The sequence below is a fragment of the Condylura cristata genome, unplaced genomic scaffold, assembly GCF_000260355.1.
Source record: "Condylura cristata isolate star-nosed mole 26May11 unplaced genomic scaffold, ConCri1.0 scaffold00017, whole genome shotgun sequence".
NCBI classification, from domain to species: domain Eukaryota; kingdom Metazoa; phylum Chordata; class Mammalia; order Eulipotyphla; family Talpidae; genus Condylura; species Condylura cristata.
In genome coordinates, this window is record NW_004567118.1 from 42,651,845 (window position 1) to 42,666,392 (window position 14,548).

Genomic DNA, 14,548 nt, shown 5'->3' on the forward strand with positions numbered 1-14,548 from the left:
AGGTTTGTAAAAGACACTCATCACAGTTCTGTTGGACAGAACCTGTCATAAGCCCACAATATACAAGGGGAACTGGGAAATAGAGTCTCACTTGGCTGCAGTTCTGAAAAGGCAAAGGGAATTGATTTATCTCTCTGTACTAGCAGAGGTCTCTTTAGAAATCAATTCAAAGAAGGTGAAAGACATATTTACAATGAAAGTTTTATAAAACTAATCGAAAAAAAAAACATACTTTAATGTGGAATAGTTCTAAAATTATGTTTACAGATGAAAAGAACAATAAGCTTTTAAATTAGCCACCCCAAGCATACTAAAAAGCCAAAACTGCATTTCTGAAATAAAATACCACTCTGGGAAAGCTTTTTGTTTTTACAGGCATTCCTTTCTAAATTCAGGCAAACATTTTTATAGGCCATCTTTCTTCACATACAATGAGCTCATGATATACAGAGTTAATCTGAGAAATAGTCCATCGAATCTACTCTTAAACCAATGGAAAGCATAGCAAAAATTATGTATTTCTAATTAGACCCCCCAAAAAAGCCTACATCCCTGACTTTTTACCTCCCTGGGAGAAAAAGGGGTGTTGAGAGAATACTTTAGAATCATACTTCAAAAAGTATGATTTTTGCTAGCTTGACAAAAAAAAAAAAAAACAAGAACCCCACAAAACACTAACAACAAAGTACTGTTTTGAAAGGGGACTTAGCTCATTTATCTTTATAAGGTTCTATTTCTAAAATGTGAGCTGCATGCCAAAACAAGTAAAGCAATTTATCTTTAAAACACCAGGATATTTTTGTTTCTGCTTTAAATGATTTGTGGTTCTAGAGGTTAATTAACTTATTATATTGGATAGGATGGCATTTTCTCTATAAATAAAAATAGAGTATTATTTTTTCCTTATTACTATATTCCTTAGTGAAAAATACGACTTGTGATCTAAGAAACTTTTAGATTTTGGTGTGAACTACAGAAATGATCCCTGAAAATGTATTCTGAGAATTTCCAAACTTTATTATAGTTTTTGAATCTAGTAATGATATTTCTAAAAAAAATCATATTGAAATATCCCAAGAAAACTATAATTAGCAATCCAATCATATCTCTGAGGCTTAAGGTTTATTATACATGTCTTAAAAATGACAATCTTTAGCAGGGCTATCTTTGACAATATAATGTCTTATAATAGAAACAAGGATTCAAAGAACATCTTGATAGTTTGCAGAATTCTGTTTCCCCTCTACTGTTCAAACAGATGCTAATACTATCTTCACATATATAAATCTCACATTATACTTATTTAATAGCCATCTTTGTGCCTTTAAACGTTAAGTCATATTAAGTCAAAAAATAATTTCAATCCAATGAGATATTTTATGGTAAACCTTTCAGACACTATATTAGAGTTACATATCCAATGAAATAACTAATAGAATAAAGAACCCTAGTGTTCTAGATTTTGGTGGGTTTTCAAAGCAAAGGGTAAAAGTACCCATGAGTCTTTCTTGAGAGCACAAACAGGCCTCCTCCTCTCTGATCCCCTTATCAAACAGGATGATTCTTTGGCTACATTGGTTTTTAATCATCATTTGTGAACACTGTAAGGGTAGTGATTAATATGCATTCATTTTGGTGCTTCAGTGCTTTGCACAGGGCATAGCCCACACTAGATGCTTAATAACACCAAAAAACTCCCTGATAAACACACACACACACACACACACACAGAATGTGGTTAATTAAAAACTAAATAAAAGATTGCATGATCGAAGCAGCAAAAGGTAGAAAAAGGAAAAAAATACTGGAATAGAAATGAAAATTGTTAAGTTTGTGTATATGACCTCAGTGAAGTATTTAGTACTCTTGTGCCCCAGTTTCTTCACTAAATAAAAAAGTTCAATTAGATTATCTCTAATAGTTCCATGTTATTTTTTAAAAATGAAATAATAATCACTCTCCATGTAAACATTCACATACAATAAATATTCTCTTAATTAACATTCACTGAACTAACTCACCAGATTAACCAAAATTTTCCATCCCCTCTGAAAAATATATAGTCTGACTAAAGTTTCACAAACATTAAGGAACCTCAAATTAACTAAAGGTTTTGTTAAAATACAGGTACACCCCACTGAAGTTTCTGATGCAGTGTATTTGGCTAAGATTTAGGAATTTACAGTTCTAACAAAGTGCCAGGTGATGCTGATCAGACTGGTCCAGAGATAACATTTTGATAACTACTTCTCTATACAAAGTGCCCATGCACCTTCTCCCTTCCCACCAGTTGAACTGTTTAATTATAAAAGGTCACATAGCCAAACCTGTATATTTCAGTTGAAATTGTTTATTGTGGTTATCTTAAATATTATGTAAACACGTAGAAGGAAACTGTCAAATTAGCTATTGAATTAGGCATAAGAATTCCATAAAACATTGGGAAATTTTCCTAAAAACCTAGAAACTTGCATTCAGATTCTTTTTCAATTTAGTTTTTTGGTACAACTAAAAACTTAAAGGAGAAATAGTAGGTGATGAATTAATGATGTCAAGTATATCATGAGTGCAAATGGATGATTAGGTGATAGACATGTTCATTATCTTGATTGTGTTATTATAGTGCTCACTTCTTATCAAACAATGTACGTAAAACTTATCACTGTAAATTTATGTACACTAAATTTACATGAATTATTATGCAACAATTACTCTTTAATAAAATATAACAGTACACAAATAGTATACACAAAACACAACAAAACTCCTAATATTAATAAGACTGACAAAACCAGTTTGTGAAGAATAGAGCAACCATAACTCTCATATATTGTTGATAAGAATACATAATGGTATAAACATTTGTACACAAAGGTTTGGCAATTTTATATAAAACTTAATACATAAACTCTATGACCGAGTAATTCCATTCCTATTTAGCCAAGAGAAATGACTATACAGAGATTGTTTAGATAGACACCTAAAACTGGTAACACCCCAGGTATCCATCAGCATCAGTACAATACAAATAAAAGGAACAGATTAATTTATGCACAGAAAAACATGAATGACTTTCAAAATGCTAAATAAAAGAAACCTTACACAAGGGTACATCTATTTGATCCCTTTTTCAAGAAAAGGTGAAATTAATCTATGATATAAAAGTAAGGAGAATAGTGATTGCTTTTAGGAAATAGTGGCAGGACAAGGTAAGGATATGACGGCATACTCTGGGATGATAACATTCTTTTATTTTGAAAGGGCTTATCTGGCTTGCAAAGAGATAAGTTTGTCCAAACTCATAGAATGATAGATATTTATGCTTTGTGTATTTCAACTTTTTTTTTTTTTAAAGATTTACTTACTTATGCATACAGAACTGGGGTACAAGCCAGAGGAGCAGGGGAGGTGAGAGGATTCACCAGAGACAGAGTGTGGAGCAGAACAGGCAGATAGATGTACACTGTTGAGGGGAGCAGTGGGCAGTTCAGAAGAGGACTGCACGCCATGTGGGTCTTCTCTGGGCAGTGATCGAACTCATGCGCAAGTGGCTTTAACTTCTTAGTGCTGTGCTTTAACCTGCTGTGCCACAGGGAGAACTCTGTATTTCAAGTTTTACTTCAAAATAAAAATAAATTGCAGAATACTGAACTCTAGCGAATAGCATGCTTGCTCAAGTGTTTGGGGATAGGCTATACTATGTCTGCTACTTCTAAATGCAACAAAGCATGACTTATGGATGAATAGGTGTGTGATAAAGTCATGTATAATGAAATGTTAACAGAATATTCAATCATTCCATCTCAATCAGATCATTTCAAATCACTTAAAAATTGAACTCAGGCCCTCCCTGGTGGCACAGCAGGTTAAAGCACTGCACTGAGAAGCTAAAGCCACTTTCGCATGAGTTCGATCCCCGCCTGCCCCGGAGGTAACCACATGGCATAGCGGACCTCTCCTGGCCAGTCCGCTGCTCCCCTCAGCAGTGTACTTCGTCGATCTGCCTGTTCTGCTCCCCACTCTGTCTCTGGTGAAGCCTCTCGCCACCCCTGAGCCTCTGGTCTGTACCCCAGTTCTGTATGTACAAATAAATAAATCTTTAAAAAAAAAAATTGAACTCAAGTTCATCCCATCCACAAATGATATGCGACAAAAAAAGAAACTCCTCAAATCTCATCCTTTTTCAGCTATTACTAGATCATGTCTGTCCCTTTTCAAAGTCATTTTCTTGAAGTCAAGTGTACATACTCCCAATTCCTGTTTGTCTCTTCCTATTCCATTGTGACTTGTGCTACCAAAATTTCAGCAAAATGGCTCTTCCTCAAACAATGATTTCTACAATAGTAAAACAAATGGGCATCTTAAAATTCCCATGCCTTCAAGTATACAAAAATATTAAATTTATCTACTTTTGAATCTGATATTAGAGGATGAAAAAAAGAGAGCTTGAGTTCATTTTATGGCCAAGTTAGAAAGTAAGAAAGGAGAAAGTTAAGGGATGAAATCAGAAGAAAAAATAAGAGAATATACTTTGCAAACATAGATGACAATTGTTTATTTTCACAGGCCATATTCTATTGCATTTTGAAATTTTAGTGAATTCATTAACTACTGTTCACATTTCTTCAACATGCTTAGTCATCATATCTACAGAAGCTCTATCTTGTATGAATTTCCCAAACCACCTATTTACATATAAATTACTTTGAGTTACAAGAACAGTAACTACAAAACAAGGTCTCCAAAAATCAGACAAATCAGTTAGGACAGAAACTTACCAAAGAACATTCATAATATGTAACACAACTCAAAGCCTTCCAACAATTTGACAAAACTAGACAACAAAATCACTTTCAACATAACCCTGTAAAATGTAAAACAAAAAGGATTTCTCTGCAACAGAACTTCAGAGATGTAAGCTAAGCTTCAAGCTTGAGCCTAAAACACTCTGAAGAATTTGAATTGTATTTAGCATTTTAAGGTGATGGTTCCTAAACTGCAAGTGACTTTGTGGAGTGCCCTGTTTCTCATTTTAAAGATGAACAGGCACTGCCTAGTCAAGGAAAGAACATTCCAACATGGTCAAAAACCAGCAAAAGTATATGTAAAGATAAGCACAGAGGCTTTATTTATTTATTTATTTTTTCTCTTGTAATCATCTGTGGATCTTGGTCACAGAGGGTAGTTTCCTAAAGGTTCCTATCTTTATTCCTACAACTATTTTCCTGAGAAAGAAAACTCATTTATTCCACAAGTAGTTATTTAGTTTGTTCAACATGTAATCCTAGCACAATGTGTACTGCCTGGATTTATAAACAGAGAATATGGCTAAAGAAAATATACTATGTTAAGCTAGATTTGCATATATATAGTTGCACTGACTACTTTTAAAATGTTAAGCTTAGTTTTTCATTTAAAGTTCTACCAACAATGGAGGTGTCATGAAGAATATAATAATTTAACTTCAATTATAAGGAAGGAAACATGGAAGTGCTTAATCACAAACTAGACAAACACACCTAAAAATCCGGAATCATTGTTTAGTATAAAGTCTAGGTTCAAAATTCTAATCCTTTTGGTTCATGAACCTTTTTGAAAGTCTGATGAAAGCTAAGGAGACTGTGGTAGGTAGGCAGCTGCTGACAGGCCTACCAATAATCCCCACCTCTTGTTCACAATCTTGTTTAATCTCCTGGGTACAGGCTGATTCTAGCAACTTGCTTCTAAATAATGGAACATGGCAAAAGTGAAGAGCTATTTCTTCTGATTCAAAAAAGTTAGATAAGACAGGACTGTCCTCTATCTTACTAGTATTCTCTCTTGCCCTTTCACACTGATGAAAATGCTGCTGTGTTGTGAGATGCTCCATGTGGCAAGAAACCAAGAGAAGTCTTTAACAATAGCTTACAAGAAACTGAGACCTGGCTCTAACAACCCACAAGGAACCGAATCCTGCTAATTACCACATGAGATGGGAAGTCAATCCTCCAGTGCAACTCTGGGATGACTGCTACCTATAAGAGGCAGAGTCAGGGTACTCACTTAAACCGTACTTGGATTCTGAACCTGCAAAAATTATGATTAAATGTACATAGTTTTAAGTTGCTAAATTTGGGGTAATTTGTTATATAACAGTAGGTAACTAACAAAGATCCTGTTTGTGGGGAAATATGTACATGAACAAATTCCAACATATGTTTAAGGAAAATAAGAGGCGTCTCTGAAGTCTATCAGTAAAACTCCTAATGGCCCAGGGATCCCAAATTAGAAAATTTCTTAGATGACAAAGTCCAAACTATATGCACAAAAATACTGTTGAAAATAAATATAACTACTGTGTACTTAACAAATGCCAAAATATTTTCCTTCTAAAAAGGACTATTAAGAAAGTTAAATTACTTTAAATATGATACCTTAGTATTAGGTACTAGATATAATTTTTAAAAGGTAAAATCAAACCAAGTATACTAAAATATTACTTGGAGCAACAGTTCATAGGTACTAAATAAGTAATTACTTCAGAGGCTGAAGTAATGACTAAAACACTGTGCTTTATTTTGAGGACTTTAATGGCTAAAAGGTGAGAGACACACATACATACACATTATGTCTCCTATGATTACATAACTTAATTGATTTTTAATTATAAGGTAATTAAAATAAATACCTGTACTGTTTTTCCAAGTCCCATGTCATCACCAAGAATACATCCCCTTCCTCTGATGAAGTGTCCATAGAGAAACTGCGCTCCTTCCCTTTGGTAGTCTCTCAGGTATCTATTAATAGTGTAAGGAATAGAGTCTCCACCTTCAATTAATTGAAAAGCAATAGCAGATGATGGAAATTTTCTGTCTGGGAAGTAAGGTTTTTCCAAATCTTCATCATCAAATATAAAATTCTTGGAACAATCTTTAACAGTTTTTATTTCTTGAAGTCTTTTAAGAGGTACTTTCCTTTCATGAAAATCTGAATATAAAACAACTGCAAATGACTTTCCATTTTCATTTACAACAGATTTTATGCTTGCTTCACAAAGTTTTTCACTATCTGGAGAAGGTGCAAGACATCTTTCTCCTGGATGCCATAGGTCTGTAATAAAAAAAAAAAAAATGTTTCCAAAGATAGTTTATATTCTTATAGGCTTACACATCATTTATTTTCTGCTCTGAGAAAAAAAATAACACCTCATATATTCTTTCCAAATAACTGAAAGAAGTACTTATAACACATATAGATGTGTCCATAAATAATACCAACAGATACTCTCTGATAATAAGCAGAATAGAAGGAGAATCACTTATTTCTCACCAAGGTTGACAACCTTCCTTTTATGCCTGAAAACTAGCTCAGTTGATTCTTTTTCAATGAATATATGCAATGGACATCTGGGGTGTTTTTTTTTGGTTGTTATTGCTGACTTCAAAAGGTGACTCTGATCACAGGATTGAGAGCCACTGTTTTAAATGCCAGTAATGACTCGTGAATATATGCAGATGATCCATGATGGCCAAGTGTAAGAGAAGCTAAAATCCTCTGGAAAACAATACTTTTGAGATTAAGCTGAATGCTTTTTTTATGGTAGTTACATCTTCTAAGGATACAGTTGTTTCTTCTCACTCCCAAGGTTGTTGCTTCAAAATTATTGCTTTAATTTTTATCTGATAACCAAGGGGGTCCTCCAATTCAACTGGTCTTACGTACCAGCTTGTTAACACCCTTTTTCTTTCTTTAGGTTTCAAGAGCTGAGATTCTTATAAAGGAGATAATGAATTCTAAAATCTTCTTCTAAGATTTTACTGCTCTTTTAAGAGTCAGATACACAAATTTATTCTGCACTTAGCTGTACAGTCATTTTATTTTCCAGCCATAAAATATAGCACTATGAATAAGGGCATAGGATGCTCTCTATAGAATATACCATTGATACAATTAAAAGCTATCAAATAGAGAAAATCAAACAAAATTCTAATGGCAAGAATCCCAGAGGAACTATATGGCTACAATTATAAGAATAGCAGAAATTACTTTTCTCATATATTTCTCATTAAGATCAGATGACCACTGGAATTCCTGATGATTTTGAGTCAGGTTTTTATAACATTCAACAAAGTTTAGATATAGCTAGAATATCTAAACTTTCAAAAAACATCTCTCTATGCTATTTCTCACTAGTTGCTCCTGAAAAATAAAATCATTATTCTCAACTTTGGTAGGGCTCTTTTACATAACAATTAAAAGTACAGAAAAAAAACATCTTTCCTTCACTCCAATCTTTGGATCCAAACTGTTTGATAAGCATCATGCTATTCTAAAAGAGTTTCACCATGTAACTAAAACCTTGACCCACCATGCAAGGGTAACAAGTCAATGGATTCTAATTTCCTAACAGGGTAATCTGAGGTAATCTGAACCTTAAAATCTAAATTAACTCCTAGAGCAATTGTTAATATATATTTTCTATTTCACATGATTTATCTGCCTATTAAGCAAAAAGCCTTCTACTTTTTAAGACTTAGTTTAGTATTGTTATTCAACATACATTACTTAAACTACTCACAATACACCATACCACAGCATGGGTATAAAGTGAAGATAGCAAATGTCAAAATAATAATGATTAAAGTTTGCTCAAAACTAGTCTTTCCAAAAATCAAAAAATGGACCCATCAACTTCTCAACATAAAGTCAGCCATTAATTCCTGTTCATATTAGTCTCTGTCCAATCTGTCAAATTGTCCCGCTGTTTCTACTTCAAACTGTGTAACTTTCATCCATACCAACTCTCTAAAACCAACTATTGGTAAACTTTTTCCATAGAGAATCTAATTTTGGCTATTATTTTAAATTTTGCAAACTATGCTGTCTCACCTTGTAACACTAATGCAGGTACAGAAAACATATAAACAAGAAGATAACAACAAAACCTTATAAAACAAATGTGATATCTGATCCACAGTTCTTCCCTGCAGTAGCCCACCTGCAGATTTCTCCTTTCTCTCTGTAGCTACCAAAAATGCTAAAAACCCATTTAATCCCTGTTCCACTTTAGTAATAACATTGACTACTTAAAATACTATAAATTATTGTAAATCTTATTAGTATCCACTGCACAAGAAATAAATCCCAAACTCCTTACAAGGTCTATAGCTCCTGTATGGGATCGGCCTCTACTTACCTCTCCAACCTAATGTCAGTTTTATTACCTTAACTCAAATATGCTAAGCAGATCTTCTCCCCACTGTTTGTATTATCACCTCAGAAATGTCATCACTGACCACCTTATTTAAAATACAGTAGCCCATTATTCCCTATCTCAAATAAATATTGCATGATATTCATCAAAATGTTTGCATATTAACCCAATCTCTCCCATTAATGAGTATTTCCAAGAAAATGTCTGGATTAAAAATGTTATGCCCGGGCCCTCCCTGATGGCGCAGTAGGTTAAAGCACAGCACTGAGAAGCTAAAGTTCGAACCCAGCCTGTCCCAGAGGCGATCCACGTGGCACAGCAGACCTCTCCTGACCCACCCGCTGCTCCCCTCAGCAGTGTACTTCGTAGATCTGCCTGTAGTGCGCACCACTTTGTCTCTGATGAATCCTTTCACCGCCCCTGCACCTCTGGCCTGTACCCAGTTCTGCATGAATAAATAAATCTTAAAAAAAAGAAAAAAAGAAATTATCCCTAGGACCAGCACAGAGGGCACTCTATAAATGTGCTGAATTTTTTATTAATGACAACATATCTTTGATCTCCAAGATCCTTGATATCTACTGAGGGAGACACAAAATAGACAAACATGTAAGAAGATAACAGAATGCTATAAAAAGAAGGATTGAGGAAACAATTCAAAGAGGAGGAGATCCAAGAAAAGTAGAAAAGAGGATAGAGCATGTGCAAAGACTTTAAGGGTGTCACAAAAACAATTTATGTAAGTATATTTGATTGCTGATTTTAGAAAAGTTTTACAAGCAAATAAATTCTTACAGCTTGGACTAGAACATCTCCATATGCAAACTCCTGAACATATAGTTAAAATGGGGGGATTTCATGTTGGACTGAATGGAGGGAACTGGAAGAAGATTCTGTATGATCTGTTTTCTTTCTCTTTCTTACACTCTTGCCCTTTCATTCCAAACTGGCCTTCCTCAGCTCTGAACAATTCCTCAGCTCTGGCAAGCATGTTCCTACCTCAGTGTTCCTTTCACCAACACTCTTTCCTACTAAAATGAATCTTTCACTTCAGGTCTCTACTCAAACAGCATCTCCTCAAAGGTGTCTTTTCTGACCATGCAATCTAAAATGGAATTCTGGGTCATTCTCTCTACATGGTTCCAATTTCAAAGAACATGAAATAACTGATATTATTTATCTCAACAATAAGTTAACTACAGACTTAACTTTTTTATCTAGGGCTGCTAGAAACATTGTTTAAAATGCAATATTGTAGAATTTAAAAATATTACATAAAGCTAATACTTGAATACTTGTATGTGCCAAATATGTGCTTTAGATGTAATAACCTTATTACTTTCACTGCTTCATGTAAATGATATAATTAGCTCCATTTCACACACAGTAAAACAGAGAAAGGCTAACCAACTTGCCCATGGTCTCACAACTAGAAAGTGAGAGCTGGATTTGAACCAGGCTATCTGGCGTTCCAAGCTACCACGCCTGTCCAACTCACAAATAAAAAATCCCCTGACCCTGAGTAGGGTCATTTAACTACCACAAACTGCACTTTGTAACTTCAAATATATTTACCTGCCAAACCTCCATAGGCATTTATATTTGAGGCCTCTCAGTTATGTCACCAAGTAGGCTTATTACACAAATTTCTATGAACTTAAGGTCTGCACTCCTTATCTATCCCATGAGATCCATAGCATTCTCAAAAGAGAGCATGTAGATAAACAGCATATTGCTAGGAACTAAAAAAGCCTGCAGTGGTGGCTTTTGTTATACCGCTACTAATGAAAACTATTAATTTGGGGGCATGAAGGCATCGCAGATGGCTTGTGGCAGATAGCCACACCCTCCTTAAAGTCTCTCTTGGCAACCCATTAGGTGGAATAAGGCCTCAAATAAATACATCATCTTTTGTGTAAAAGTAAACTGAACTAAGTATATCGGACTTCATTCATTTACTAAGCAACAAACTTTTACCATTCACTAAGAACTGGGGTATACACAGATGATTTAAAAAATCAAACATTTGCTGAGTTCATTCTGTGGGCCAGACGGTGAATCATATGGTGCTTTGCATACACTCATTTAATAATCACAAGAACTCAATAACGATCTCAATTTTAAGTAAAAAGAAAATGCTCAAAGTAGCAGCATTTGATCCAAGGCCAGTAAGACTCCAGAGTCAGATTATCAACGCTGAATCGTAAAGAACTGGTCCCAGCCCTGGCAATCAGGAGTCCAACCTGGCGCCATAAAGACAGGTGTCTGGGAAGCTACGTGAGCTCAGAGCTTATACCTTTCCCGGCGGTTTCTGCGCGAGGCTTCGGGGCAGAGGGGTCCATCTGGCCAGGGGGTGGGGCCTGACAGCCTGGCTGCTTTTAACACCGAACCAGCGGCGGAAGGCAGCGAGAAGGCTGCGCGCGGGCCCACCGCGGCCAACACCACTTCCGGCCGCCCTCCGTACATCGCCCCCTTGGAGCTCGATGCCGCGGGTCGACAGGGAGCAAAGGTGGGGTTTGTGGGGGTTCCGAAGCGGCGGCAAGTCGGAGGGTGTTGTGGAGGCTGACAAGGCAGCCCTCGCCGAGACCTCCGAGCGCGCGGGACGACCCCTCAACCTCCCTCACGGCGCGCACCTCCCTCCACCGCCCTCCGCCACTTCCATCACAGACTCAGAAAATCCCGCGAGAAAGGGCTCGAGAGCTGTCATCGAGATCTCGCGACAACAAAATCTTGGCTCACAGGGGAGGAGCAATCTTCCAGCGGTCTTTCCCCCCCTACAGCGAGAAACGCAAAGTTCGCGATACTTGTAAGTGGCCCGAGGTTTGGTGCTATTTGCCCTCCTGGAGCGATCTGGCGGGTCTAGACTGGAAGCAAGTTATTCACGGGTTTGGACGGACGTGGTGTGGGAGGGCCGGTAAGGTGGTGGCCTGGCAAATACCGCTTAGTTCCTTCGTGGTTGTGCCCAGTGCCCGGAAACCTGAGGAGGGTATTAATCCCCTGACACACACACACATAATCCCCTGACAGGCGCAAAAACACACACACATACGAGCGCGCACACACTCGCGAATACCTGTGCACTCACAGGGAGGCCCAGTGCCCTTAGCTGGTTTTCTTGGGTCATGCAGTCATGAATAATTTCTGCGGGTACCAGACCACCAGCACGTGACAACAGATGACAAAGGTAAAACTACAGTGAAAAGAAGTTTTCTCCAAAGCCGTGTAGAATTACCAGTGGTTTGTAGAACATATTATGGGAAAGCAATAAGCAAACCCACTTTTGTACAAATATACTGGGAGGTAAACTACTCTCAAGTTAAATGGATGCGGCTTGCATAACCCCTTCGGAGACTTCATTGATTGTTGCTTCTCAGAAATGGTTCTTGCACATCTGGAATATTTTCATACAGACTGCCATATTTCATTGAGTTAGGTTAACCTGAATGGACCACTCACCCAACAGGTTCCCTTCACTTACTCAAATTTTCAAGTGTACCAGCACAGCTACCAAATACCAAGAGTGATAAAAGTAACAGAACCATGAAGGAAGTGGTGTAATTACACTATGTGTTGGACTGCATACAAGACCTGAATAGACATACCTTTATTCTAACTCTTTATATGAGTTAGGACTGTAAGGATTGTTTATACATCAAAAATTTCATGTTAATGAAGCATATGATTATGTGTGAAATATTTCCTTAGCATACTTTATTTAACATAAGATTTTAATTTAGTAATAAGAACATGAAACATTTATAAAAGGTCTATGTTACATATGACTAACTTACTATGAAAAAAATCAGCATGTAACACCAAAAGTATCCACCTTAAAATATGCTGCCAACTTAAAGTTAGCATTATAGAAACAAAATGGGTTGTTTCAAACTTAAATACAACTTAATATATTACTATTGTTCCAAATAAATGCATCAAATTTGGGCTTAATTGCCATGACATGTTAAAAATGCTAAAACTAACTTTTGAAATTAATTTGGAAATTGAGTACAATTTCAGATTTACATATTGAAAAACAATACTTGGATTAATCCCTATTTTCCATTCTCCATATTAAACCAAAAGTATAGTAGCAATGAAAATTAGCTGATCTACTGACAGACTTTTATCTATGTAGTAAGATACTAATTAAGCTATATTTTTTTTTCACAGATTTATTTATTTGTGCATACAGAACTGGGGTACAGGCCAGAAGCTCAGGGGCGGCGAGAGACTTCACCAGAGACAGAGCGGGGAGCAGAACAGGCAGATCGACGAAGTACACTGCTGAGGAGAGCAGCGGGCGGGTCAGGAGAGGTCTGCCGCGCCATATGGTCACCTCCTGGGCAGGCGGGGATCGAACTCATGCGGAAGCGGCCTTAGATTCTCAGTGCTGTGCTTTAACCCGCTGCGCCACCAGGGAGGGCCAATTAAGCTATATTTTTCCCCGCAAGATATTAAGTAAATTCCAAAAGTCATAATCTTTTTCCCCTTGAAGAGCCCAGTTAAAGTAATGGAAATTACATTTGAATAGCAGTTAGATAATTTTTAAAGTACAGATTTGTCTTCTATTAAGTAGGAGAGAGACATTAACCCTTTGGACTCTTTAAATATTATGGGGTAGAAAATGTTTTTAATGCTTATCAGGGGTTCCCATAATGGTCTTCAGAATGCATGACCTATAGGGTGTATTTCAAGTCTAAAATTGCATGTAATTTCTGTTAAAAATAACTTTCCCCTAAATTATTTTCGACTATACCACCTCATCTTTTGTAACTTTCCCTGAATTTTGAGTGCATAAAGGCAACTCTTTTAAAAGAGAAACTATATAGACACAGTTTAAAATTTCAAAAGTACTTTATGAAGATGGTAGTCAAACCTTTACTTTTCATATATGCTGCCAAAGTGAGTGATACCTTAGGAACCAAAAAATGAGTAAAAGGGAACTCTCTAGTAATTACAGGATGTGCTGAATTCAATAGGAGTTTATTCTAAAAGCAAGTATTATGTTTCCTTCATATGAATCGTTTTTATCACATTGCCCTAAATTCATCAATAAACTCAAATGAGATGGCTTGAGTTGGGAATGGACAGTGTTCCATTAAACAGAAGTTAACTTGAACTAATTAAGACAGAGAAGTATGAAAAACAAATAAAAGTTAAATGAGTTTATTTTTGAACTAGGTATTTTATTTTAAACATAAAGTTACTCTTTGAGGGAACTGCTCTCTTCAGTTTATGCATAGACTACTTGACAGACTGGTTGAAATATCCCATGTCATTTTTGCACAGTAGAAATGCAAAACCAAAGAATTCATATTTTTAAGACTGTTAACACCTTCTCATATGTCAGTAATC

At 36.2% G+C, this 14,548-nt stretch overlaps 1 protein-coding gene across 2 annotated transcripts in view; it reads right to left on the bottom strand.

The window, feature by feature from the left end:
• The window catches only part of ERCC6L2 (excision repair cross-complementation group 6-like 2), a 115,001-nt gene extending 103,161 nt beyond the window's left edge, over window positions 1–11,840 (bottom strand). For both annotated transcript variants that reach the window (XM_012726625.1, XM_012726624.1), the window contains exons 1-2: window positions 11,490–11,840; window positions 6,668–7,089 (exon numbers count right to left, since the gene is read on the bottom strand). In XM_012726625.1, coding sequence (XP_012582079.1) covers window positions 6,668–7,089; window positions 11,490–11,535 — 468 coding nt within the window. In that variant the 5' untranslated portion in view covers window positions 11,536–11,840. The remainder of the gene's footprint in view (window positions 1–6,667; window positions 7,090–11,489) is intronic.
• Window positions 11,841–14,548: the final 2,708 nt, after the last annotated feature.